This window comes from Hesperophylax consimilis, chromosome 7 (assembly GCF_061612785.1).
Source record: "Hesperophylax consimilis isolate HC1 chromosome 7, BYU_Hcon_1.0, whole genome shotgun sequence".
NCBI classification, from domain to species: Eukaryota; Metazoa; Arthropoda; class Insecta; order Trichoptera; family Limnephilidae; genus Hesperophylax; species Hesperophylax consimilis.
In genome coordinates this window covers 35,412,086-35,439,304 of record NC_142842.1, presented here as the reverse complement: position 1 = coordinate 35,439,304, position 27,219 = coordinate 35,412,086, and the positions used below count along the sequence as shown (strand labels likewise).

At 35.2% G+C, this 27,219-nt stretch overlaps 1 protein-coding gene across 1 annotated transcript; it reads right to left on the bottom strand.

Moving 5' to 3' along the window:
- Positions 1 to 27,109, bottom strand: Pect (phosphoethanolamine cytidylyltransferase). The gene is made up of 7 exons (XM_089633452.1): positions 26,921 to 27,109; positions 24,450 to 24,700; positions 22,931 to 22,997; positions 22,089 to 22,166; positions 18,351 to 18,510; positions 4,882 to 5,070; positions 1 to 3,688 (listed from the first exon to the last, which is right to left on the bottom strand). Exons 1-7 carry the CDS (start codon positions 26,971 to 26,973, stop codon positions 3,359 to 3,361), a joined length of 1,128 nt encoding a protein of 375 aa, XP_089489578.1. The 5' UTR covers positions 26,974 to 27,109; the 3' UTR covers positions 1 to 3,358.
- Positions 27,110 to 27,219: the final 110 nt, after the last annotated feature.

Sequence of the window (27,219 nt, the reverse complement as noted above, 5' to 3'; positions counted from 1 at the left end):
TTCATCAAAAAAAGTGTAAATCAATAATTTGTGAATTGTGGAAAAATGTATTTCTTGTGTTCATTATTTGTGTGCTTCATTGAAAATATCATCAATTTCATGGCAGATAAAAATAGAATGAAGAAAAATGCAGATGAAAATAGAATGATAAAAAATGCAGATGAAAAAGTGTAAAATGTAATTATTGTGTTCCTTTTGTACGTGCAACAATTAAATCCAGATATTCAAAACTAGTAATACTAAAAAGAAAAACTGATGGAAACCTTCCACTAGGAATGAGACACCATTTAGGGACTTTCTTATTATAATCTAAAAAATAATTTGAATGCCTAATATTTTATACATTTATGCACGATATTTGATGTATTAAAATTTCTATTATTACATTTGTCCAAAAATATTTTGGTGTCCACTTTGTAAAATGAAATCCTCTACTAATATTAAATCAATGCAATAAATGAATATGAAAAACTGACTAGTGCAATGTCAATATATACATATGTTATATTTTGTGACAAGGGTGTTTGTGTGTTTACGAGGAGAAATGATTGATTGAAAATGACAAACATTTGACACATTTTACAGAACAGCAAAGCGCCACTAGATTTTGAACGAGCATAGATATATGCTCTAAAAGAAATGATTAGTTAAAATTTGCACTCTCTTCAAATGTGTAAATTGGGCCTACAAGTATTAAATAAGCATTAGAAAAACTATGTAGCGTAATATTGTTTGTTTGATCCTATCCCTCTCTTTAGAGCTAGTTGGCAAACACACATTTAACTAAATATTGTTATTCAACACAGTTCCCGCCCATGGGGTTAGTCTAAAAAAATACCATAATATTTACAAATTTTTGGTTTTTGTCCTCACAATTTACAGGTATGTAATATACTAATGCTTGTGTATAATATTATTATCATATACATTTCTTCCGAGGTTTCAATATTACATATATCCAAATTACACATAATATGGTCCCGACCATACTACATAAATACATATTGATTCATTTAGAAATGGAGAAAATATAAAATTTATCTTTAAAATGAAATAGCCAAACTATACGATATAAAATAAATAATATTAATGGTAACATTTAATACATAGATATGTAGTTTACATTCAGGCAGCAACCAAATGGTAATCTCTATCTTTTCATCTCTGTGATGACCAATGAATTAATCAACAAAACCAAGGCACATTAGAAATTGCATCTTTTCAAAAACACAAACGTCTTGTTAAAAATCTGATTTAAAACAAATAGCTAAAAAATATAATATTAAGTAAAATAATATTTACATAGAGATAAAAACTAGTACATTATTTTTAATATGTATATAGAAAATTGATAGAAAACGAGGTTATTGAAGAAACTACATAATTATGAATTATTAATAATTTAATTGAAGGTGAATATTTTATTTCACCTCTAAACCAGTACAAGACAAGTTCAAAGGAAATGAGAAAATCAATAAAGTCTATTTCATCGAATGTTAGCGTGAGAGAGAGCATGTGTGAAATTATTAATATATTTTAAACATAACAAGGGCACATTTAATTTGCATTATTCTAAAAAGGTACTTAATATTCGAGCCGCTAGGTAGTGTGGAAAAACAAAGATTTTATTTTAATTTCATTTGAAATTGCAAAAAGGGCATGTACCTAAAGCTAAGAGTATTGGCACAACAAAATATACATCATAAGTTTATGAACCACCCTGAAGTTCTCACATCCATCAATAATTTATTTATATACATTAAATATTATAATTATATACCAGCCTGAATATATAGCAAAACCATGACTATGACATTGTACCTTTTCACCGCATTCCGGTTAATTATAAAAGGGTTAATGCGCATTGAAGATATAAGGCCCAGTATTTCAGTCAGTCCATATCCTTGCTACGTATGACATTCCTTGCCCAAATTTAAGCGGGCTAAATCAGCCGCTCAAGCCTTTATAAGTCATTGAATAGTTCCTTTTTTAGACATTGAGGCAGCTGAGGCGCTAGCAGTTAAGCATGTCAAATAAGTCTCACCGAAATTTACTAATTTTTTCAGTATGGACTATTATATTCCTCGAGCGATGAGGAATGTTGATGTTATCAATTAATAATCAATCTAAAATAGTCCGGTAAGGTATTATAATAATGATTTTTGTTATAACAGTTTGTTTTCAGCGGTCAGTTCGTCATAATTTTATGAAGAGTCACTGCTCCAGAAAAAAAACTATTTAAAATTAGTATCCTCGCATATAGCACCATTCTGATTGAAGTGGGGAACTCCAATCATCTCAACTAGTAAATTACACCCGACAAAAAAAAACCGCAATCGTTGGCAATTTGGCAGTTCTCAATCACGTGATGACATTAGAGAGCATAGATATACCACTCGCGTATACAGTAGTTTGTTTTACAAAGGAAAAGAAATACGTTCCTCTATTAAAATCATAGACAATACGTGTAATATTGCTGACATCTAGGTTTACGACTTATATAAGGATTATGTTCCAACCCTCGCTAAGCTCGACATTCTAACCAAGCCGAGCTTAAAAACAATGGATGTACCGGGCCTTAGTGACTGCAAAAAAGTAAAACAACATTAATTGAAGCCTGTAATTACTTTTCTCTCAATATTATGCATACTGAAACCTAAATTTGATCACAATATATTCAGGATGATAGACAAATGTTTGGGAAACCATAAATACACACATTGTACACAATTAATTTAAATGAAAAAGCAATATATTTTATGCAGTAAAGTAACATGTACGTGTATAAATTTTTTTATAAAAATCGAGAATCTTTATAAAAACATATTAAAAATATAAAATATATATAAATTAAGAAATGCATTCCGACGACGGCTTAATAGCCAACGTGTCTTGTTGTGTCTGTAATTATATTATGTAATATACAATTTTCTAAACACCAAGAATAATATTTCTAATGACGTCAATTTCCTAATCAAATTTTTTTTAAACTTTTCTATCGTATAGGTTTTCCGGTGGAATAATTCGATGCATCTAAAAAATACAACAAAAATATTTCATTCAAATACACATACACACAAACTCGGTTCTCTATTTCAACATAAAATACCCATTTATTTATAGTGAACAAACTATATTAATAAAATTTTATCCAACAAACAGTCGCAAAACGAACAGTACAGAACACCCTCTAGATTTGACTTTGTTAAGATTAACGGTATGAGGAGTTAAACTAAAGCCAAATCTACAGCGTGTTCCACATATAAACAACAACATAATATATGCAGACACACACACACAAATGACTTTATCACATACCATACAAAAAAAAATCGAATAAATAACAAATATGTTGACTTCAATCGGACACCTCGCAATCTCCATTGTGGTCCTTTCCATTGGACAAAGACTTGATGAGTTCCAGTTCTTTTTTCTCCTTGTTCTGATTCCTGATCTGGAACTGGAGACGGTGTTTGATGATTCGTTTGACAATGTGTTCGGTGGTCATGGTGTTGTGTGAGTCGATAACCTGGAAGATGCCCCTCTTCTTGGGGGCGGCATACGGGTCCGAGCCGTCCCGGTCGGAAGCGATAGCCGTAGTCCCGTGGCAGACTACGCTCACACGGAAGTGCGTCATTAGTTCCTCCGTCACGCTGTACGGCGCTCCAATGACCACCTCGTGTACGTACTGGAAAGTTACAAATATAACATATTAAAAAAAAATTCTTCCCGGAAAATCGAAAAGTTTGGTTTGGAAAATTGGTCGGGAAATTTTGTATTGATATTATGTGAAGTTTGGAAAATTTCAATATTGTTATTAATTCAATAGTATTTTTCAATTACAATTTCAATTGTATTTTAATGTTTATGTAACATATTTTAGCTTTCAAATTTGCAGTATCTAAAAAATGTGTGTTGTTGTTTGGTGACTTTTGCCTGAACGGCGACGATATATTCGATGAAGAAGAAAAAGTGCTCACAAAAAGCGGAAATCACTTTAACGTTGAACTCCCAATGATTTAAACCACGAACCGCCACTGCAGATAAAATCTCCATAGTCAAGTATAAAGTATCAAGCATAGATTTCACTGATTTGTTAAAATTAGGGAATATTTTTATAGCCATGATTGTTTCAGATGTGGAGCTAGGAAATGGGGTATCCTTATTGCCTAACTAAAATTAAATTCATACTACGGGTTTTAGAAACGAAACCAGCAATTAACCTTCCAGCGGGCGCGCTGTCGTAAAATTTACGACAAACGCGCCTTATCGCTTCCCCCACTCTTGCGACTTAGTTGTAAGCATCGAGCTTCGAGCTATGCTAGAGTCAAATCAAATGTCAAACATTTACCGCAAGATATAAATGCTTTTCTCAAGTGAATTACGGTCAGGCAGTTGAACCGATAACAGAAGAATAAAACAGAAGCTTTCCAAAATGCGGTGTTTGTCGGTTATGTGCACTGGATAAGAAAAGATCCTCCGCATCAATGAAGTGTTGCCGTAGCCAGTCCTTTACATGCAAGAACCATTCTTCAGTTGAGGTGGTTTGTAACAATTGTAAGGATGAGGATATTGATTCTGACTAAATAGGTCGATAAAATATTTTGTTTTGAAATATTAACATGTTTAGAGTGTTGCTTCGTTTTTTTTAAGAAAGTCAAATATATTTTTTTAAAGTACTGCCTATTTTGATTTTTCATATCCTTAAAGAAATTCCCTAACGTTTGTATAAAGAAAACACCACTTACATGGAGAAAACTTGATGACGTAAAATTTACGACAAGCGCCCGCTCAAGGGAAATTTCTCAACGCGCCCGCTGGAAGGTTAAAGGAAATGATAAGCTGACAATACGATTTTCCACAAATGGAATAATGACTTACCTTGCAAGCAAGTACGCTGAGCACCCTCTCGTGCAGGTTCATGATGGGACAGTTAGATCCCTTGTAGCGGTTCACCTCAGGGTCCGTGTGGAGCCCCACGATGAGGAAGTCGCCGAGCGCTCCCGCCCCCTGCAGGAAGTCCAAGTGCCCCACATGGAACAGATCGAAGGCGCCTGCCACGTACACCACCTGAATACATAGATCACCACCCCATTATATCACTATACAGTGCTTGGACACGTCGCTTGCCAAACTGACAACTGCAATCGGAGAAGCTCTTTATCAATGGCAAAGTGGAGGGTAGGTAAAGCAGAGGAAGCTAACCAATGCATTGGACCAAATACCCTATAATATTAACCTTTCCGGGAGTAAGTTACGTAATTCTGGCTGTGCTCTGGGGAGTGAGTTTTTTTTACATAAATAAAGATATATATTTTTTGATTAAATTTTATGATAGTATGCAAAATAAATAACAGCCGATATCTATGTCGATAATGATGTAAAATGTTTAAAATTGGTGTAAAGTCACAGGAATATGCCCATAGATGGCAATACGATGCATATTTACAGAATATACATCGAATATGAATATGCGACCCCTGTCGTCCATAGCCGTCCATACTCCTTTGGCGAAAGTGTGTACCGTCGTATATTCGCGTCCATACTCCCGGAAAGGTTAATAATACCACCAAACTGACGGCACCTCCTAGCGGCTCCAGTTGTGAGGCTTGACTTTCTCTCATACATTTGGGTTAACTTAAAATTGTTCATAGATGGCGCTTATTTAATTATTTCAGGAAAACACTTTTTTGCAAGTTATGATGAATTGTTTGTTTGCGCATTAACAAACGGAATATGAATAAATAAAAAAATAAAAAATTTAAAAAAAATATATAATAAGCAGTAATTGTTGATTGAGGTACTAGTACATATTGAATCATTTGGCGGGTTGGAAATAAGCCGACATAGCTCAGTGAATACAGAGCACCTGACCGGACATCAGAAGGCACAAGTTCAATTCCCGTTGGCGGCATTTATTTTTACTCAGGAGATATTTTCAATTTGTATTAGTATTTCGGATGACTTTTTTTTTTTTTTATATTTACTCCACACAGGAGGCCCTGAAGAAAATAATTTCCCTCAGGGCCTATGTCATCTTTGGGGATGCTGTGTGGAGGGTCTTTTTGTGGAGAGGAAGGAGTGAACATGGGTCTTGAAGAGTCCCATGTTGTAGGAGGGAGGAAACACAGAGGCCGGCAGTTCGTTCCACAGCCGAGCTGTTGAACTTAAGAACGAATCGTAGAAGCGACCCGTTCTCATGTGACAAGTGTCAACTGTGTACAAATGTTGGGCGCGCGTTTGGCGTGTATCCCGACTACGCACCGGTGCCGAAGGGATCAATGACGCTAGTTCCTCAGAGCATCTTCCATTGTAATACCGATAGAACAAGGACAGCATACCTACCTGACGCCTGTGCTCTAAAGATTGCAGTCCGTTTGTTAAGATTGGGGAATCTATCAAACGGACCGCCCGTTTCTGCACAGAGTCAAGGGTTTTTTTCAGGTATTTTGGGGCTCCAGACCAGAGATGGCTGCCAAATTCGACAGTAGGGCGCACTTGCGATTTGTACAGGGTGAGCAGTTGTGTACTATTAAAGTATCTGCGGGCCCTGTACAGTACGCCCAGCTTCTGAGAGGCCAACTTTACTCTGGCTTCGATGGAGCCCCCGTACCTGAGCTGGTCACTTATAGTTAGACCAAGCATATCAATGGAAGGCCTGTTCGGAAGATTGCTTCCGTTGAAGGAGACTAGATTATCATTTGGATCCCTTTTAGACGTAATCAGACAGGATTGGGTCTTTGAAACATTAAATTCGACGAGATTATTTTTACCCCAGGAGGAAATACTCTCGAGATAACCGTCCATTCTCTGCTTCAAAGCCCTCCGAGCCGTTGGAGTTTGTGTGCCCTTTGGGGGCTTGTCAAACAAAAAGCTATCATGAACTGTACTGTCATCCGCGTAACAATGAATCGGTGCACATGTCAAAAGGTCATTGATGTGCAACAAAAACAAAGTCGGAGACAGAACCGATCCCTGTGGGACGCCAGCATTTATGGAGTGCGAGGAAGAGGTGAAACCGTCAGCAACCGCCTGAATCGACCTATCCCTTAAAAAGTCAGCAATCCACGTACACAGGGATGCGGGAAGTCCGTAAGAATGCAATTTGTTGACAAGTCCTCGGTGCCAGACCCGGTCAAAGGCCTTGGATATGTCTAGTGCGACCGTTTGGGTCTCACCGTGACGTTCCAGGCACCGCCCCCAAACATGCGTCACATACGCGAGAAGATCACCGCACGAGCGGTTCCGCCGGAATCCGTATTGACGGTCGTCGATAATTTTGTTCTTCTCGAGGTATGTGAGCAGTTTGTCGTTGATCACACGTTCCATCACTTTGGACAGAACTGATGTGATCGCTATGGGGCGGTAGTTGGCCGGGTTGGAGCGGTCACCTTTCTTGGGAATAGGGTGAATTACCGCTTTTTTCCAACCAGAGGGCACAGTGCCACACTTCAGGGACATTTTGAAGAGCTTTGTCAAAACTGGAACTATTTCCGCAGCACACCTCTGCAATACCAGGGCAGGTATTCCATCAGGTCCACTAGCTTTGTTAACATCGAGCCCCCGTATGACGTGGAGTACATCCCGATGCCGGATCCTCAGCTTTTTCATATAGAAGCCGCAGTGAGGAACCGACGGCGGAACAGCACCCCCGTCGTCGAGGGTCGAGTTTTCCGCAAACATTATCCCTAAAAGGTTTGCCTTTTCGGTGGCGGTGTTTGCTAGTGAGCCGTCAGGTCTGGTAAGAGGTGGCAAACTGGGTTTGCAAAAATTTCGACCTATTGAGCCCGCAAGCGACCAGAATGCTCTGCTGCCATGCGGGCAGGCAGCCAGCTTTTTGCTGATCTGCAGGTCGTGTTCGAATTTTGACCTATTGATGATTCTCTTGCATTCCTTTGCCGATTTGTTGTATGCTGATCTGCTTTCGGGCGTTCGAGATGTGTTGTAGGCTAGATATGATGTGTATTGCTTATAATTATTTATGAATACATAGTTGTGTCTGAACAAAAACTCAATTCTTTACAAATCAATACAACACTGTTCCTATCTCAATAATACTAATGCAAACTTACCCTTGACTGAACAATTTTTGGTTTCTACAAAACATTTAATTTCAAAATTGGCAGAACATAAACTTACAAAAATTATTGGCGCCTTTCACAATTACTAGATCGTCTAAATCATTTCTTTTGAATGCTACAATCCAGGTTCTTAACCTTCCAGCGGGCGCGCTGTCGTAAAATTTACGACAAACGCGCCTTATCGCTTCCCCCACTCTTGCGACTTAGTTGTAAGCATCGGGCTTCGGGCTATGCTAGAGTCAAATCAAATGTCAAACATTTACCGCAAGATATAAATGCTTTTCTCAAAGTGAATTACGGTAGGGCAGTTGAACCGATAACAGAAGAATAAAACAGAAGCTTTCCAAAATGCGGTGTTTGTCGGTTATGTGCACTGGATAAGAAAAGATCCTCCGCATCAATGAAGTGTTGCCGTAGCCAGTCCTTTACATGCAAGAACCATTCTTCAGTTGAGGTGGTTTGTAACAATTGTAAGGATGAGAATATTGATTCTGACTAAATAGGTCGATAAAATATTTTGTTTTGAAATATTAACATGTTTAGAGTGTTGCTTCGTTTTTTTTAAGAAAGTCAAATATATTTTTTTAAAGTACTGCCTATTATGATTTTTCATATTCTTAAAGAAATTCCCTAACGTTTGTATAAAGAAAACACCACTTACATGGAGAAAACTTGATGACGTAAAATTTACGACAAGCACCCGCTCAAGGGAAATTTCTCAACGCGCCCGCTGGAAGGTTAAGGGTTTTAATGGAAAACAGCTATCAAACACGTCTAAACGTCCTTTCGTATGCCATTCCCAGACTTGATATTTATTAAATAATAGAGTATTATTTTTCACTCTGCAGAGTTTTTTTCGTAATTAATGTAGACATTCGACCATAATAAATAAATCACTGATACACAATAAAACCCACATTTTCTATAGTTTATCACACTATTGATGTTAGACAATATTTTTAATTTAAAATATGTTTATCTACAGATATCCGTGGAATTACCGACTCTTTTCATCGTCATGATATTTGTTGTTTTAAATAATTAAATAAATACTTCATTTGGAACCATATTTCAATACATTTCATGGCTTTTTGTCACTCCGGGAGTGGAGTCCCCGTTGTCCGAAGCCATATTATACGCTTTGTGTCTAATAACCTCTATCTTTGAAAAAATACATCAAAATGTTTTATAAATCTGTCAAAAAGAAGCATACCAACTTACTTAAATCTTTTCAATATCAAAAAAGGCAGAAGCAGATAGTTAAATTAAACAAATTCTCTTTTCGCGTGTAAAATTCTCGTTATGTATGTACTTCTCACAACCATATTGTTTCAAAGAACGAAAAAATGACTTTTGTGAAAAAGTTCATCATTCACTGAGTTGCCAGGACGGTTGCGAAACGGTTCAAAGGAACTTCACGTTTGTTAGGCCGAGTGCATTCTTGGTGCATATTCGAAAGTGTGTTTGACAGAATTCCTATGCTTAAGTGTGTAACGCTCTGAAGCTTATAACATTTAGATACCTATCTACCTAATTGTATTTTCTACAGAACGTTTTTAATCAGTCTTTTTATTTTTTAGATTATGTGTGACGTTTCGGAAACATAGAAATGAAAAATAATCAAACCAAAACAATTATAATTGAATGAAGTAAAATAGCACATTGCCGTTTTTTAAATTTCATTTTAAATATTTATATTTTCAAATTAAATCAATCAAGCGTACATGGTGTTTTGGAAACAGAAAAACTTTTAAGGAAAATTAACAAGAATATCACTTTATACACGTTGTCCGGAAACTCCTAGTACGAGCGGGGAAACTGGTGAATCTACATCACATTTGGAGGTGATTTTGCCGTCTAAGTTTTTTGATAAGAGCTTTCGTTTTTGAATAATAGGGGGTTTTTTTTTTTCCATTATTTCTGGCTTTCACCCTTCAAGGGTGTTCTTGGCCATCATTTAAAATTATTGAGAAAGGTGTATTGAAAGGTGAATTTAAATATTAATTTTATTTAAATAGGCAAATTTCAAAATTATAATGAAAATTGGAGTCGAGTTCAGACTTAAAAGAGATGAAATGTTGAATGGAGGGGAGGCAATTTTAGTTAAGGCTTGATAGAAGAGAGGATATTTGTTTAGAGAGGGACAACCAAAAAATATGTGATCTAAAGTTCCCACTTCTAGACCACAGAATGTACAATCTGGGGAGTCAAGGACGTGAATTTTAAAAAGATGGGAAGGAACGGAACAATGACCGATCCTCATTCGAATGAGTGAAGAAATTTCTTTTTTGGAAAAATGAGGGAATTGCTGAAACCACGGTTTTGATGGTATAGTCCTTTGTATTGAGGCATAGCAGGCTCCCTTGGATTGACTAGCAATGTGCCAATACTCTGACCAAACATTGCGGGATCTTTCTTTGATGATGGAAAAAATGTCAGATAAGGGAATGTGGTTTACGAGGGTAACAACAGGGTTGGACGCTCCTTGTTTTGCCAAGGCATCCGCAATATCATTACCCATGATACCAACATGTCCAGGAATCCAAATCAGAGTTACAGATTTACCAGAGCTTTGAATGGATGCTATCATCACTCGAATAAGGCATACAAAATGATCATCAGGATGAAGAAGAGGACTGGATTTAAGTTTTTGGAGGGAACTGAGAGAGTCAGAGAGAACGAGGGAATGTTCAAAATTATTTTTGATTATATATTTGAGAGATTCTATTATTGCAATGCACTCAGCTGAAAATATTGAAAATTGATTTGAAATTGAAGGAAATATTCTATCATTAGAATTATTGTGGTAAACGTTAATACCTATACCACAGTTAGGAGAGTCGGGAGATTTGGATCCATCAGTAAATAAAAGAGAAAAGTTGGGCCATTTAGATAAAATAATGTCATTGAACATATTATTGACAGTTCGGGCCGGGAGATTGGAATGACTTTTAAAGATTCCGATCCCTTCTAATATTGTTGGGGATAGGGTGACGTGACTATATTTTAGTTTGTATAAGGGAAGTAGATCATTTTGGATGATGTAGAGCTCTGAGAGAGACTTAAAATTTTTACAGATGTCAGGAATAGGTTTAGTTGAAGCTCTGATTGTAGATGAATGGTTTGAGTCAATGAACAACGAGACGCTGGGGATAACCTGATGACATTTAGAATTTAAACATTTAAGAACAAATTTGTCAGCAAATAGTTGACGCCTTAAATAAAGAGGAGGATCAGAACATTCTACTTGAAGGGAATTGATGGGTGACGATTGCATCGCTCCAGTTATTATTCGCAAAGATTTAGATTGAATTTTGTCTAATTTATTAAGTACATTTTTTGAGGCAGTACTAAAAAGTGGGCAGGCATAGTCGAGATGGCTTCGAATAAGTGCATTGTAAAGCAACTTAATGCAAGTAGGGTGAGCTCCCCACCAAACGCCAGATAATGATCTGATGATATTTAAATTTTTTTCGCATTTAGTAACTAAATTATTAATATGGGAAGACCATTTAAGTTTCCTATCAAATGTTACTCCCAAAAATTTTACTTCAGAAGCGTTGGAGATTGGAGAATTTTTAAATAAAATTTGAACGGGGGGGTTTTTATGGCGGTTTGAGAAGGTGACACACTGAGTCTTTTGGATTGAAAGTTCAAGACCATGTAACGTGAGCCATGTGCAAAGGGCATTCATGGCTTCGTTAAGATATTTGACGGCAAGAGGGATGATTTTGGATGATAAGAAGAAAGCTATGTCATCTGCGAACTCGATAATTTTTATTTGTGGGGGAATAGTGACATGCATATCATATGTGTATATATTATACAGTAAGGGGGACAATACATCGCCTTGTGGTAAACCCTTCCAAATAGACCTACTTTGAGGAGAAATATCTGGAAGTTCAATGAAAATTTTTCTATCTAGAAATAGATTAATAATTGATTGGACAAACATGGGGGGAAGGCCAAGGCCTAGAAGTTTTTTTTTCAGGATTGGGATGGAAACATTGTCAAAGGCGCCTTCTATATCTATAAAGACGGCAAGACAAACTTCCTGTTTAGAAATTGATAAATTAATATCAGTGCTGATGATGGCAAGGTTATCCTGAGTGGATTTTTTTTTCCTAAATCCAAATTGAGATGGAGAGAGAAGCTGTTTACTCTCGACAAAAAATTCTAATCGGTTTTTAATTAATTTTTCATAAAGTTTACTGAGGGTGGATGAAAGAGCGATTGGCCTGTAGTTGGATCCAAAATTTGGAGATTTGTTTGTTTTTAAAATAGGGATGATTATTTGAGAACTCCAGTCATCAGGCATTATACCAGTCTGGAAGATTTTATTTAAGATGCTTAAGAAGTGGTTTAGAACATTATCATTACTATTTTTGATTATGCTGTAAGGTATACCATCTCTGCCTGGAGATGAGTCCTTGACTGATGATAAACCATTTTTTAGCTCAATTAAGGTGAATGGAGAGTCTAGCCAATGATTAGACATGGGAGTATTATAGATGGGCGTTATTTCATCTAAGTTAGGAACAGAAGGGGGGGCAATTTTGTCCAAGAATTCATCTATCCATTTAGAATGGGACGCTCGAGGAGATGGTGAACTGAAGGAGGATCGAAATCTTCGGATCATAGACCAAACTTCCGAAATTGGAGTGTTCGGAGATACTGAACTGCAAAAGTTGTACCACCCGGATCTTTTTTTTGACCTCAATACCCTTTTGGCATTGGATTCAGCGTTTTTGTATATAAGATAGTTCTCCATAGTCATATTGTAACGATAGGAAAGAGATTTAGCTTTCCGAATTCTTACTACTTTGGAACATTCCTCATCCCACCAGGGAGTTGGAGGGAGTTTTTTGAGAGATTTAGTTTTAGGGGGAGGATTTGATTTATTTATTGCAGTTATGAGCATTGATTTGAAGTTATTATAATCATCTTTGACGGAAAATATATCGGTGGCGGGTGAATTTAGTAGGAACTTGTCCATATGAGAGTTAAATTCATCCCATTTGGTGTGTTTCGTTTTAATCTTTGTCGAAATATGAGACTTGTCCGATTGGAAAGAAGTTTGATAAGTAATGATGATCGGGAAATGATCACTGGAGCAAGGGTCGGGGGACACCACCCACGAGGAGAGAGAAGCCAGACTAGTAGAACATATCGAGAGATCCACTGCACTGGGGTTTGTGCTGGGGCGTGAGATCCTAGTAGGAGATCCGTCATTCAAAAGGAAAAGGTTGGATTGATCTAGGAAATCCATCACACTTCGACCATCTCGGTCGGAGAAAGCAGAACCCCAGACGGGGGAATGGGCATTAAAATCGCCTAATATAAAGAAAGGAGGGCTTAGTTGACTTACAATTTGCAACCAAGTTTGTTTATTGAAGTGGGCTGTTGGGGGAAGATAGACTGAAATAAAGGATGTGTCCTTTATTTTAGCTGCAACCATTTGGAAGTCAGCATTGGGGGGTTTGATATTATTTATTGGGGAAAATGATATGGATTTTTTAATAAAAAGGGCAGCACCGCCGCCCGAACCTTCCGGGCGATCGTCGCGGAGACAGGAATACCCTCCCACATTAAAGTGGGTGGATGGAGTAAACCAAGTCTCCGAGATAGCAGCCAAAGAAATAAAGTTGGAATTTAATAGGTTAAGGAGATCAGATTTGTTAGAAATAGCACTTCGGCTATTCCACTGAAGTATTCTGACATCCTGAAGAGCCATTTTGAATAAATGATTTTAATGTGGAAATAATAGTAGCAGCGTTGGACGGTAGATTAGTTTGAGAAGAAATAAGGTCAATTAGAAGAATAATAAGAGTTTGGATAAATGAAGAATTGTCTTGGGAGAGTTTTTCAGAAAGTTTAAGAGAGTTCATTGAGGACGGATTATAATTATTTGCACACCCATTTGTGGCATTTGAAAGAGGTGAACCATTGGGATTTAAGAGCAGTGAGTTGTGTTGTTGCTGATCGTATCCAGGAGCCGGTTTAGAGATAGCGTTTTTGTATGTGAATTTAGTTGAACGAGAAGGAGTTGTTGTAGTGGAGGGAAGAGGGTTGGATGAGGAGTTGCTGGATAAAGCCTCAGCAAATGATTTTTTGACAGGCGGGAATAATTTAGAAGCCTGCAGAAAAGACAAGTTCTGAGAGGCCATAGAAATTTTAATATTTTTTTGGCGAGATTGTTCTGGGCAAGATGTGTTGATAGCTGTATGTGAGCCTGAGCAGTTAAAACATTTAGGTGAGGAGGAAGAAGGACATTGGTCAGCTGCGTGGTTTTCTCCACATTTAAAACATCTGGGTTGAGATCTGCATGCAGCTTTGGTATGACCAAAACGGCAGCAATTGAAACATTGAGTGGTGGGATATGTATACATTTCAACTGGTAATGAGTTGAAGAATAAATATATATGGGAGGGAAGAGATTGACCTTCAAAGGTGATAACAACAGATTGGGAGGGCTTCCAGGTAATTATACCCTCAGAGGAGTCCTTGTAATTTAGCCTCCTGGCTTTTATGGGATTGCCAATGTGTTGGGGGTTGAAAGTGAAGACAGAATTTCTTCGATGGACAGATCGGTCGAGATACCTCTGACCAGGCCCATGCGAGTGACATTAAAAGTAGGGATATATGCCTTGAACTTTGAATTAGATGAAATGAAGATATTTTTGATGAAACTGTTGGCAGCTGGCCCTGAGAGGAATTCGACGGAGATTCGGAAGCGACCCTCGGCTTTTACACCTCCAGGTTTGATTGAAAGATTCTTGCTATTTGATAGGAATTTGCCAAATTCAAGAGGGTGGATGGTTTTTCCTTGCTCAGTTTTTTGGGCGTATGCTATGAATGGGCCACGGGAATGAGGAGAATAAAAGTTTGTTGGAGGAAGTTGAGAAAGTGCTGGTGAGGACTGTGAAGTCGAAGGCGAGTCAAGTTTTATTGGGGAAGAAGGAGTAAATTTCCTTTTTTTGGTAGAAGTCAAGATGACAGAATCACTGTCAGAAATTTCTACATTTTCCCCGTCTGGGGGGTCTGGAGAGGGATCTGGGGGCTTTGTAGGGGGTCCAGGAGGGAAATCTTCCTCCATTATTCACAACAGTAAACAACTACAATAATAGTATGAAAAATGACAGAAGTAAAAAAGTTTATAAATATCTGGAAATCAGCAGCGAAAAGTGACTCCTGGAAGATCAGGAGGGAGAAGAAACCTCAAGGCACAACACACTACACTTTTTTTTTGCCAGAAAACAAAAAAGAATGGTAAAAAATTAATTTTAGATAGAGCAAAACAAAACAACTGATGACAGCCAAATGTTATTGTTGCAATCTCAATAATAGGGGGTTGATGTCTTTTAAAATGCGTCAAAGTGTAAATCCGGCTTCACAAGGTTTTTTAACCCTTTAGGTGCCGAAAAAAAAGTTTAAAAAGGGTTGAAATGCTGAGATCAAAAAAATAATATTTTTCGGGTTCACTATTCTTTATTTGATGTAGATTCACCCGTTTTCCGCATCTATTACAAGTTTCCGGACACCGTGTCTACAGGTACATATTATGTACCTGTATATATTATATTAATGATTTGTTCATTTTAGTCTGGTAGATACCGGGAAATTGAACCAGGTAATGAAATCACAATGGTGGTGTACTCAACCACTCTTAAATATTAGATATTTTAAATGATATCAATTAACAAAATACAATTATCTAATTAGAAAGAAAAAAGTTAGCACAACTAAATTTGTTCACTAGTTTTTGTTGAACTACATATTTAAATGAAAGAAAAACATGATATTTTTATAAAGTCCACCCCGGATTGCGACACCTACTAATTAAGCATCTTGGAATGGCTGTCTGCCATAATATGCTTACTAGAATTGGTAAGAGATTACATTTTTTCCCATTTAACTCTACACAGGAGGCCCTGAGGACAATAATTTCCTTCAGGGCCTATGTCATCTTTGGGGATACTGTGTGGAGGGTTTGTTACACATTCGCCACCAAGACCTAGACAATCCTCACCCCATGAACCTAGGCACCCCTGCTAAGTCATCAAACCTAGTTAACCACTTGGGGTGACCTATGGCAGGGTGTTGACTATCCAATCAATGGTTCCCGGGCGGCAGTACCCATGGCCCCTTCCCAAATTGGTCAAACATAAAAACTACATAAAAAATAATATATAATTTAGGACAGGTTGTTTCAGAGAAATTGAACAATTCATCAAATTTAAAAGTTATGTGAAGATAAGTTCTGTTATTATTTCTAAATTTGTGAAACAACTGGTTAATAATGATACAATAACCAAACTTGAAAAGAACCTCCACAGAACTTGAAAATCAACTTTGAAATTTGATGAATTGATAAAATTCTGTGAAACAAGCCATTCTTAGAACTGAGTTTAAAAGACTGAAAGTAATTTGGTTGCGACTGAATATTTTGAATTTAACCAAAAAATGACTCCATTTACTCGAAAATAAAAGCTTATCCACTGTTGGGATCTTTGATTAAATAAAGCTAACTTAGAAGTTTTTCTCTCTAACTCTAACAAAAGATGTCTCCAATCTCTCCGACTTCTTTGTTGTTGAAATTCCATGAACCGAAATTATTGAAATATATTATTTTACAAATCATTGATCATGTGTTTACATATTAAAAAATGCATGTTAAAATTTAAATTTATCAGTTCTTGTCAAGTAGGCCATAGACAACACACAAAAGTCGGAATATTTAATATTGCTCCAAGTAGGTACCACAAACGACAATTTTAATGTAAATAATAAGCAGAATTCATGCTTTATAAATTTAATGATTTTTTAATAATGTTTTCATGAATCCTAAAAATATGCAATAAACGTTCAAATGTAGGTGCAAACAATGGCTTTCTAGCACTATAAGCACTTTATAATTACTAAAACAAACACTTAAAAATTTCCGAGCGCGCCCAAGGCTGAAATTGATTATATATCAGAACACTCCAGTGGTTAAATAAAATTTAAAAAAAACACAAAATTTATTCCAAATGCGAGTTCGATTCGCCAGTTTCCCACTTGAACCACGAATTTCCGAACACTGTGTCCCCACCGGGCTGCGCTGACCGAAATATAAATCATAGGCCAAACAATAATACTAACATCGCAAAATGAACTTAACGATATCGAAACCAGCCGTTTAAATCTAATGTAATGTTAAAATGGCAAATGATTAAACATTTGTAAAAAGGTTCATACTAAATAATACACTGCCAATATCATAGATCCCGTAAACAAACCACACTTTTTTACTACTTGGTTAATTTACTTAAATATTTCCGAATCGAGATATTGAATGGCAGTGTACAGCAAAAAGCAGTTATAACTCATGTTTAATATTAGAATTAATGCTTGTGAATGAACAACCCAACTAGCGACGAAAAATGAAGAAGTTTAGACAGTTGGGAAATTTTGCTGGGTCTATAACAAGCTCTTGCTAAACAATTATAAAAATGTATTTTGAACATCAATATTGAAGACGATATAATATACATAACTTCAACATGAACATATAACAAGGAACTAACAAGCTTTGCTGAATTAACCTTTAAAAAATTTTAATTATATTTTTCAAGATATAATACGCTTTTTATGTAAGGATATTTTATTTGCTAGGATTTAATGAACTTATATTACATTTCACCAACTAACCTGTCAATTAATGAACTTATATTACATTTCACCAACTAACCTGTCAATTTATGAACTTATATTACATTTCACCAACTAACCTGTCAATTAATGAACTTATATTACATTTCACCAACTAACCTGTCAATGATTTTCGGCATCCTGAAAAATGACTCGGGAGTGTTTTTGTAGTTTGTAATTATTACTGTAGACTGTACACAGAGAACCTACTTTGAGGGACATTTTGATTTTTTTATCGATATTAATCAAAATAAAAATTAGAAAGTGCAAAAAACCGCCACCAAGTACGAAAAAAATTCAATTTGCCGCCATTGAAAGGAATGTCAATATGCTATAATAGCGCCTCTAGTGGCCTCTTGATCCTGCCAATATTTTACTAGAGTTGGACGTAATATTAATATTATAGGGTATTTTGTTGAACTGATCTCAACCCCGAGGAGTGCAGGCAATTGGCGTGGGGGTTATAATCTTCAGCAATGAGGAAAAGAAGCAAAAAGAATACAGACTTTGACCAAATAGTAAGACTGGCAGACAGAGAACAAACCAATATGTAGCAACCTGGTTTTGGTGTGGATATACCTTGTCTGTGGGTTTGGGAGAAACCCCATTACTAAACTGGATTATCTTCTGAGTTGTGGGCAGGAACTGGGAGCAGCCCGTGTATGGGCTCCTGGCTGCTGAGTCTTGGCCCATGTTGGAGGAGGAGTCTAGAGCTACGGCGTATTCTAAATCTCCCCGTCTGAAACAATTACACCCAGATCAACTCACATCATAGGAAGAATATTTAAAACAACTGAAAATGTGTACAAATGCTATCATGTAGTAGTTCCTCTAGCTAGGCAGACTGCTTGTTCTAAGGAACAAAATGCTCCAGTTTGATTGTGTATTATTCTGCAATGATTATTAATATTTAAGTGTTATTTGGCCATCCCAACATTTAAAAGACTCACTAGCATTCCACAAACTATCAACAATAGAAGGTAGAAGAGATATATCTTCAAAAAACATTTCCACTGTTCAAAAAACTAACTACACACAGCATTCATGTTTCAGAAGGATGTGCACAAAGTACAATACTATCTATTGAAATGCTGATATTTTCCATTTGTCCTCAGGTTAATTTACTAAATAAATGAATGTATAATACCTAATATTCAAAATGTAAAAAGACGTACCGTACCTATAAGATGGGACATCGTAGAAATCAAACCTAGTTTTAGTATACTGCAAAAATTTTGTATAATGAAACACGTAAAAAAAAAAATTATATATGTAACTAAAACCTAAATCCCATTATCAAGATACATATATCAATGAATAAATTAAAGTTAATTGTTAGAAAAAAAATTAATGATAATACCTTGGTATTTTGAAAAATTTAAAAAATGAGAGATTTCTTACTATGAAACTGAATACTACTCAGTTTTGTAAGACACTATGTAAAATACAAATGTAAAAACAACTGAATAAATAAATCATTTAAAAAAATGTATATTGGAAAAAAATAAATCTAATTGTTAATTACGAACCCTCTACCCCTGTTGTGTGTAAGATATTTTCTCATTTTCATTATGTTGTTTATCATTTTTCATTTTGTTTATCTTTGGACATTATTTTATGATGTAAGTATGTGTTATATTTATATAGGTACTTAGTTCACATTACTCTGTTTTTTGCTCCTCTTTACGTTTGTCTTTAATTATTTGTTATTTCTGTATATAATATGAATTTTATGTAGAAACTTGACTGGTTCATGTAACCATGTAACAAGTAATTATGGTGACCGGATTACTCATCAAAATGATAATTTATCACATCTTTAAAAAGTTATATAAAGTCATGGAAAGTGATGAAACAAAAACTTTATTACCTGGCTTAAGTAGGTTAGGTTAGGTTTAAATTTTTTTTTTTCATCGTTGCTAATGACTTTATATCACTTTTTAAAAGTGTGTTGAATAGTCACTGTGTTGAGTTAGCATGGAGCCGTTATTATATCAATAGAATATGTATAACTGTTTATTTCCCTAATAAACTAAAATAAGGTATGAATAATTTAACGGGAAATTATTTAACAATTTTTTAGACTCCCCTCTACCCAAAACAATAAATTAACCATTTGGTAATTATTGGACTGATGTTAGATGTTTTGCAGGTTTTAATATTTATGAGAGATATTAGGGATTTACCTGGAGGATTTTATAATTATAATTTCTATCACATAAATGTACATGTCTTTTGATACTTTGCTGTATTGATATCTTCTTAAGATACCGCAATGATAATAAGGCAATCATGTGTCAGGGATTTACTTAAAAGTTAATAACTGCTAAACCAGTTTCAAATCGTTGTACTATCAATTCATTCATGTATTTATCAATAAAATATCTCAAATCTTATTGGTTCACTTTCACAATGTTCCGCATGTGGTCATACTTTAAAAATTCGGCTTATTTTAGATAGGGAGTAATAAAAATACATTTATCCTTATCTTACTGTTATAAAATTAAATCAAATTTATTGAGAAATGCAAAATAATTAAACATTGCGGATTATTGCAATTATTTCAATCAAAAAATTTATTTCTGAGGTATTCTGGGGAAACTGTTTATGGAAAATTATATACAATTTTTATTTAAAAGCCCGGCTGGGCGTAAAACCTAATATAAAAAAATAATGTAAAAAAAAAAATTAATACATAAACATATTATCTAATAAGATGGTACAATGAACAAAATATAATTTTACCAAAAAAAAAAGTTATGATGAAAATAGAATGAGCTGGCGGATTGCGAAAATTTTGCATCAAGAGTAACAAAACTGAGGCAATGGAATATAATTAATCTTAAGAATAACTCACTTCAAATAAGTTCAAAATCATTTTATTTTTAATTACTTACTTATTGTAATAAAACAATGAACACTCCTCTTCCAGCCACAAGCTAATGCTTCTATGGAAGAGGGGTCTTGAAATATTTGATCATATATTGTAACAAATAAACAAAAATGTACTTATATAATAAATAAATAATAATAAAAATATTTAAAAAAAATAAAAATAATAATAATAAGTAGCAAAAATACACAAATTTACAAGTTGAAAGTAAACGTGGGAACATATCATGATATATTATTTTACACTCATTTTATGTTAATTTTGGCTAACAGGTATCATGTACTACAAATAAAAGCAAACAATATTCTTCTGTTAGTTTGTGTAGTATGAGAGACCTCGAGGTGTTCCCCAAGGTCTCCTGAGTCATCAATAAGGCTGACTGCGTTGTATTGTTACACTTATTCTTTATGTAATTACTTCCTAAGTAACGCGGCCCTGAGATTCAACTCTGACCTTTAAATGGGTAAATAATAAGTACACAGCTAAGATGTAACCTCATGCAAGATGCTATGAAATCATCATGACAAACACAAGGTGCTTCATTTTTTGCCTTGAAAATGCAGAGAATCCTATCATGGAGGCATGCAAGAATTTTACTGTATTTTAATAAAAGCATAATGCTATCTTGATTTCATGTAAAAAAAAATACACATATCATAGTAGGTGTAGGTGGCTCATACAATGAATGATAATGAATCAAAACACGTCATACTTTCTGAATTTGCTAAAAGAACTTGATAATACAGGGTTTTCCAATAAGAGGTGTTATTTTGATATTCAATCGTAAAAGATCAATGGTTTCGTTGCTTGTGTGGCACGTAGCACCGTCTTGTTGAAAGTAAACGTTGTCCAGATCAATACCATCCAATTCCGGCCATAAAAAATCATTAATCATCTCTCGATAGCGCAATCCATTCACTGTAACTGTTGCTCCAGCCTCATTTTCGAAAAAGTAAGGTCCAATGACTCCGCCAGACCATAAACCTCACCAAACAGTCACACGTTGAGGATAGAGAGGCTTTTCAACAATAACTCTTGGGTTTTCCGAGCCCCAGATGCGACAATTTTGCTTGTTGACGAAGCCACCGAGGTGGAAATGGGCCTCATCACTCAAGATGATTTGAATTTGATTCACTCAAGTGAATTTTAATAATTTCAATGCGTTGTTGAAGCGTGTATCGTTCCATTTTTATTAATGGCGTAGTTTCTACTTGTCAAATGTCAAAAAATGACAGCTTCAAAAGTAACATCTACCGAAATAGCGGGCTATTCAAAATAATACCTCTTATTGGAAAACCCTGTATATATATATTTTTTAAACTGAGCATGGTGTAGGAAACCAAGTGTGGATTTAAAAAGTCACAGTAAGAGTATGCAGAGAAGACAAAGTGCCACGCAGCAACCTTGCCAGCTTGTAAACTCACCTAAAATGTTGCCGTGTCATCAACAGCATCCTGCCGACAAGATCTGTAGTAGATACTCCAGCCGTTCTTTGTACTTCCCTACAAAACAAGAATGTCATGAGTACAACACACAGGACAACCATATTATGAATGTCTCTACTACATAATATAAAGCAGGAATAAATTATCTTAAAAATTACATAAGTTTATTTACTACGCAGTCTAAATTGTTGCCCTGTTCCTTATCACTACCTTGAACTCGGCATAAATAATTTCTACTGGTTTAAATAATGCAAGATTGGAACATACAATAAGAGGCCTTGTAATTTTGGTTGTGGGAATTTGTTTCTGAACAATATATTTTACAAATAGATGATGAAGTTCGCTGAACTCTAACATTGAATGATTACAAGCTGCAGTTGAAATCCGTACGAAATTACATTAGTCACATTAGTAAATGATTGATGAAAAGATGTATGAAATGTTGAATGTGCTATTAGCATTCTACTTAACTATGTCAACTGAAAGGTGACTATTAAATCTGCAATAAAATCGATGCTCAATAAATTGGTATAGCAATTTCTTGCATATATGATTATTTATAAGACGCTTTAAGAAAGTTACAGATATTAAAAGTCTCTTGCAGCTCCAATGGTCACCTTACAGGAACTTGAAGTCTAGAAATAAAAGAATGGAAAGCAAAGTATAGTGTGTATATAATATAATATTGTGTATTTTACACAGAATGTGAAATACCTGGTAGGTTCAAATGCCCACAGACTGTGGGTCTAAGAATTAAAATACTGGGATCAAATATATGGCGGCAATATATAACTGAGTGACAAATATAAAGTGATCTTCACCGATATCGTCCCGCGGCTTTAACTAAATGATAGGTGTCGATCCCGTCGGCTGTCATGGTTATGTCATCTGAAACAATCGGGCCTAATTAATATTGGTACATAGACAGGGGACTGCTGACTTGTGTGCTCATATTCATTCAATCAATCAATCAATCAATCAATCCATCAAATCAATCCATTCATTCATAACATTTTTCGTTACTTTCAGAGTGAAAATGACCTTAAGTAGTATTTGATATAAAAACAGCTTGTGGTGGTATTTACAGGTCAAAAACAACTAGTTACAACAGAAGCATAAAAAAAAAATTATGAACAAAGTGACTAAATTATTCTTAAAATAGGAAATAATTATATTAATTTTATTCATTAATTGAATAGAACATAATATATCGAAGCTACTTTGACTCGGAAGAAAAATAGTGAAAAGTCATATATCAGCAATTAATTAACATTGTTCAGCTTATAACACAATATTAAAGTTTATATGATTACTATGATTGTACATTGTAGTATAAGACAGGGTTTTTTCACATTATTCAAATGCAAAAATGTGCACATTAGTATCGGCTATGTTTATCAAAAACAGAAGTGATTGAAAAATTAAATTGTAATTTTATTTTACATAAGTTTTCTAAAAATATGATCCTGTATTAAAATAAGATAGGGAAATATACATTATTGCCAAATCTTAAAATTTCTATATTTAGATAGAACAAAATTCCCCTCACGACATAATTTCTACGTAGATAGAACAAAATTCCCCTCACAACATAATTTCTACGTAGATAGAACAAAATTCCCCTCACAACATAATTTCTACGTAGATAGAACCAAATTCCCCCCCATGACAGAATTTCTACGTAGATAGAACCAAATTCCCCCCCATGACAGAATTTCTACGTAGATAGAACCAAATTCCCCCCCATGACAGAATTTCTACGTAGATAGAACCAAATTCCCCCCCATGACAGAATTTCTACGTAGATAGAACCAAATTCCCCCCCATGACAGAATTTCTACGTAGATAGAACCAAATTCCCCCCCATGACAGAATTTCTACGTAGATAGAACCAAATTCCCCCCCATGACAGAATTTCTACGTAGATAGAACAAAATTCCCCTCACGATATAATTTCTACGTAGATAGCACAACATTCCGCTCACGATATAAAAAAAAGACAGCGATTATGTAAAAAAATAAAATCTAAAACACAGATTTCTGACAATAAAACTGATTACGTAGGTACTCAGTTTTTTAAGTACTTTTTTGTTATATAAATAAAAATGTAAATGTTTGTTCAAAATCTTAAATCTCCGAAAAGTTCTTCACCGATAATTTTTTTCACCGCAAAGTATTGCGGGGTACGCTATAAAAAGTATTCAAATTACGAAATTTCATAAAATAAAATTTTAAGAAGCTGTAGCCATCTGGTAAGAAATGCCAGCTAATAAACGATTCCGAATAACACATTATAGAAAATGAGTTTGAACATTTAAAATGATATAATGAATGAATTACCCCCATGGACGCAGAGGTCGCACTGGTACTGGTCCAGGGTCTCAAGCGTGGTGACATAGGGGGCCCCCTCCACCACCTGGTCCACCCACTTGATGGCGCGCACCATCTTGTAGCGCTCCTCCTGCGTGAACACCGGCGGCCCCTTGTGCTTGGTGATCTCCTCGTCCGTGTGCACCCCCACCACCAGCTTGTCCCCCAGGGCTTTCGCCTGCCGCAGTGAATTAGCATGCCCAAAGTGCACCATATCATAACTAACAAACAAATTGAAAAATATTCACGGTTAATACTTGGCTCATTTAGAAGAACAATGAGAAGGTCTTTTGCATCTCAGAGCGCACGCAGACGAGAGACTTTAGTTGCGGCAACTATTTCATAATATAAATACAAAACACTAAAATATCACGTACGTATGGGTAGTAAGTACTTGAAGGATATATGGTAGTGTTTCATTGTTTGCCTTGATGTGTAAAATTTGAATTCGAAACTGTCTCCGAAGACTTGATATAATCGTTGTCGCGGAGAAAGTTGCCTTTGCCGGCAGCCACAACTAATAAGTCTCTAGTGTACGCATCTCCGTACACCGCAATGGATTTTTATGACCCATTATTTAACGCAACTGTCTCCTCAACTACAGTCTCTCGTTTGCGGGTGCCCTAATTTGAAAAAATAATTATATTGCAAGAATCTTTGTATGCATATACGTCAAAAACTATATCAGCTGCAACTACGCAGTCTAATATGAAAATGGGTGACGTGGAAAGTTTGAATAAGTTTGTATGGGTGTACATGGCAACAATTGATACCATCATCACGGGATTTTGAAATAATCAAATAATAATATTTCAGGAATTCAGATGGAGAATCAAATCTCTGTAGAATTAGCTTAGACCTAACGACCTTTTAGGTCCATAGTAAAACAGATAGTGTGGAAGGCTTGCGTGCGCAGCAACAACAGATATTGTGTGTATGCATACATTTGTTGGGCACAAAACTATCCAAACAGCAACTAGTAATTTCAAAACCTTAATGTTTGATTACTTTTCAGTGGTCTCTTTGCTTAACTGGTAATAATGTTGTATTTGTCTTTTTAGTATAATTTCCTACACCTTGTAGACAGCCATCAACATAATTTGAAAATTATTTATTCCAATTTGTGAAACTTACAATTTTTTAAATTTTCAAACTTGAATGTGAAGAACAACTTTCAATGACAAAGTGTGTAGCTTGGTGTTGCCATAAAAAATAGTACTAAGTGAATAAATTTTATTTCCCTTACTAATAAATGTGTTTTAAATTTTACACAACTGATAAACAGCAATACATTAATGGTTGTTTATCAGTTGTGTAAAATTTCAAACATGTTTATTATAGTAAGGCCCAATTATAATGCCAAGCTATAAATCATAAGACAGTAAAAAGAAAGCAATAAATTATTACAACATGTCCTCATAAAACCTAGAGATAAAACATTTCCAGTATGATACAGGGCTCTTGATAAAAACAGAAAATTTAAAATTGTTCGCATTCGAAAATAAAACATACTTTTACAATCTAGAGAAATAATCAGCATAGTAGGTGCTCCTCTCCTGCAGACAATGTTTGGGAAACAAATGATATGTTTAACACAAAACTACTAAAAATAAAAATTGTCATTGCCGTTGAACAACAATTTTGTATATTAGCTTAATTTCCAGACCTACGATGGTGTATATGAAGCTAATAAGAATTGCAATAAGAATTTTAAATCATACAATAAGCTATTATTATCATTGGAAAATTCCGTTAAAATTCCTATTCATGTAGGAGAATTTTTTATTAGACATGTTTAGAGGGTGCACCTAATCATAGTTATAACAAAAAAATGTTTGGAATGTAGATAATTATTATTCTTGCATCCGTATGGGAGGCGGGTTATCTCATTTAGATAAACATTGATATGAATAATAAAACATTTCCTATTGTCATTCAATATAATGTAGCCACGAAAAGCGCCAAACGAAATGGTTTAAATTCAAATAACGTCATCTCTATGCAAATAAAATACGGGGATTTATGAATTCAAAAATTAAGTCTGTTATGAATTTTAGATTTTTAAAAACATTTGCATGTAACTGCGAAGAATCAAAACACCTACAAACAACGATCTTAAGCAAAACAGTCAATAATACAAGTATTTAATTAGTGTATTTTTCAAATAGGAAAAACAAAATCGCACACATAAACAAAATACGATCGGAATATTTTTTTGTATGACAGCTCGATGGAATAATTGGAAATTAATTTCGGCAAATTACGAATGGCATTATAACCCTCAAACACGAAGGTCAAATGATTAGTAATTTCGTATATCATCGTATAAAAGCGTAAACTAAAATTGCGCGGTGTAAATCCGATTGACATTGAAAATCGACTTGGACCATAATAATTATCCAGCCCGGCAAAATAATACATGTTTTATGAAATACACTCACCAGCCATCACACCAAACGCGAACTTCTCCCTTCTTTCCGTTTTGTTCTGTCATATTTAGCCACGGACAGACCGAAGAATTTTTTCATACAGCAAACCAACCAGTCGAAATTCTACTATGAAATATTTTTCCAAATAATTGACTGATTCAATGCGTGCGACTGTCAATTGTCTCGCCCTCTGATTGGTTAATTCGGTCACGCGATGGCGCTACTGCATACATGCACGAAAATACGTGGAAACAAAAAGGAACTTGTATTTTAAATATCGAATAACATAAATAATTTATTCTTAATACTCC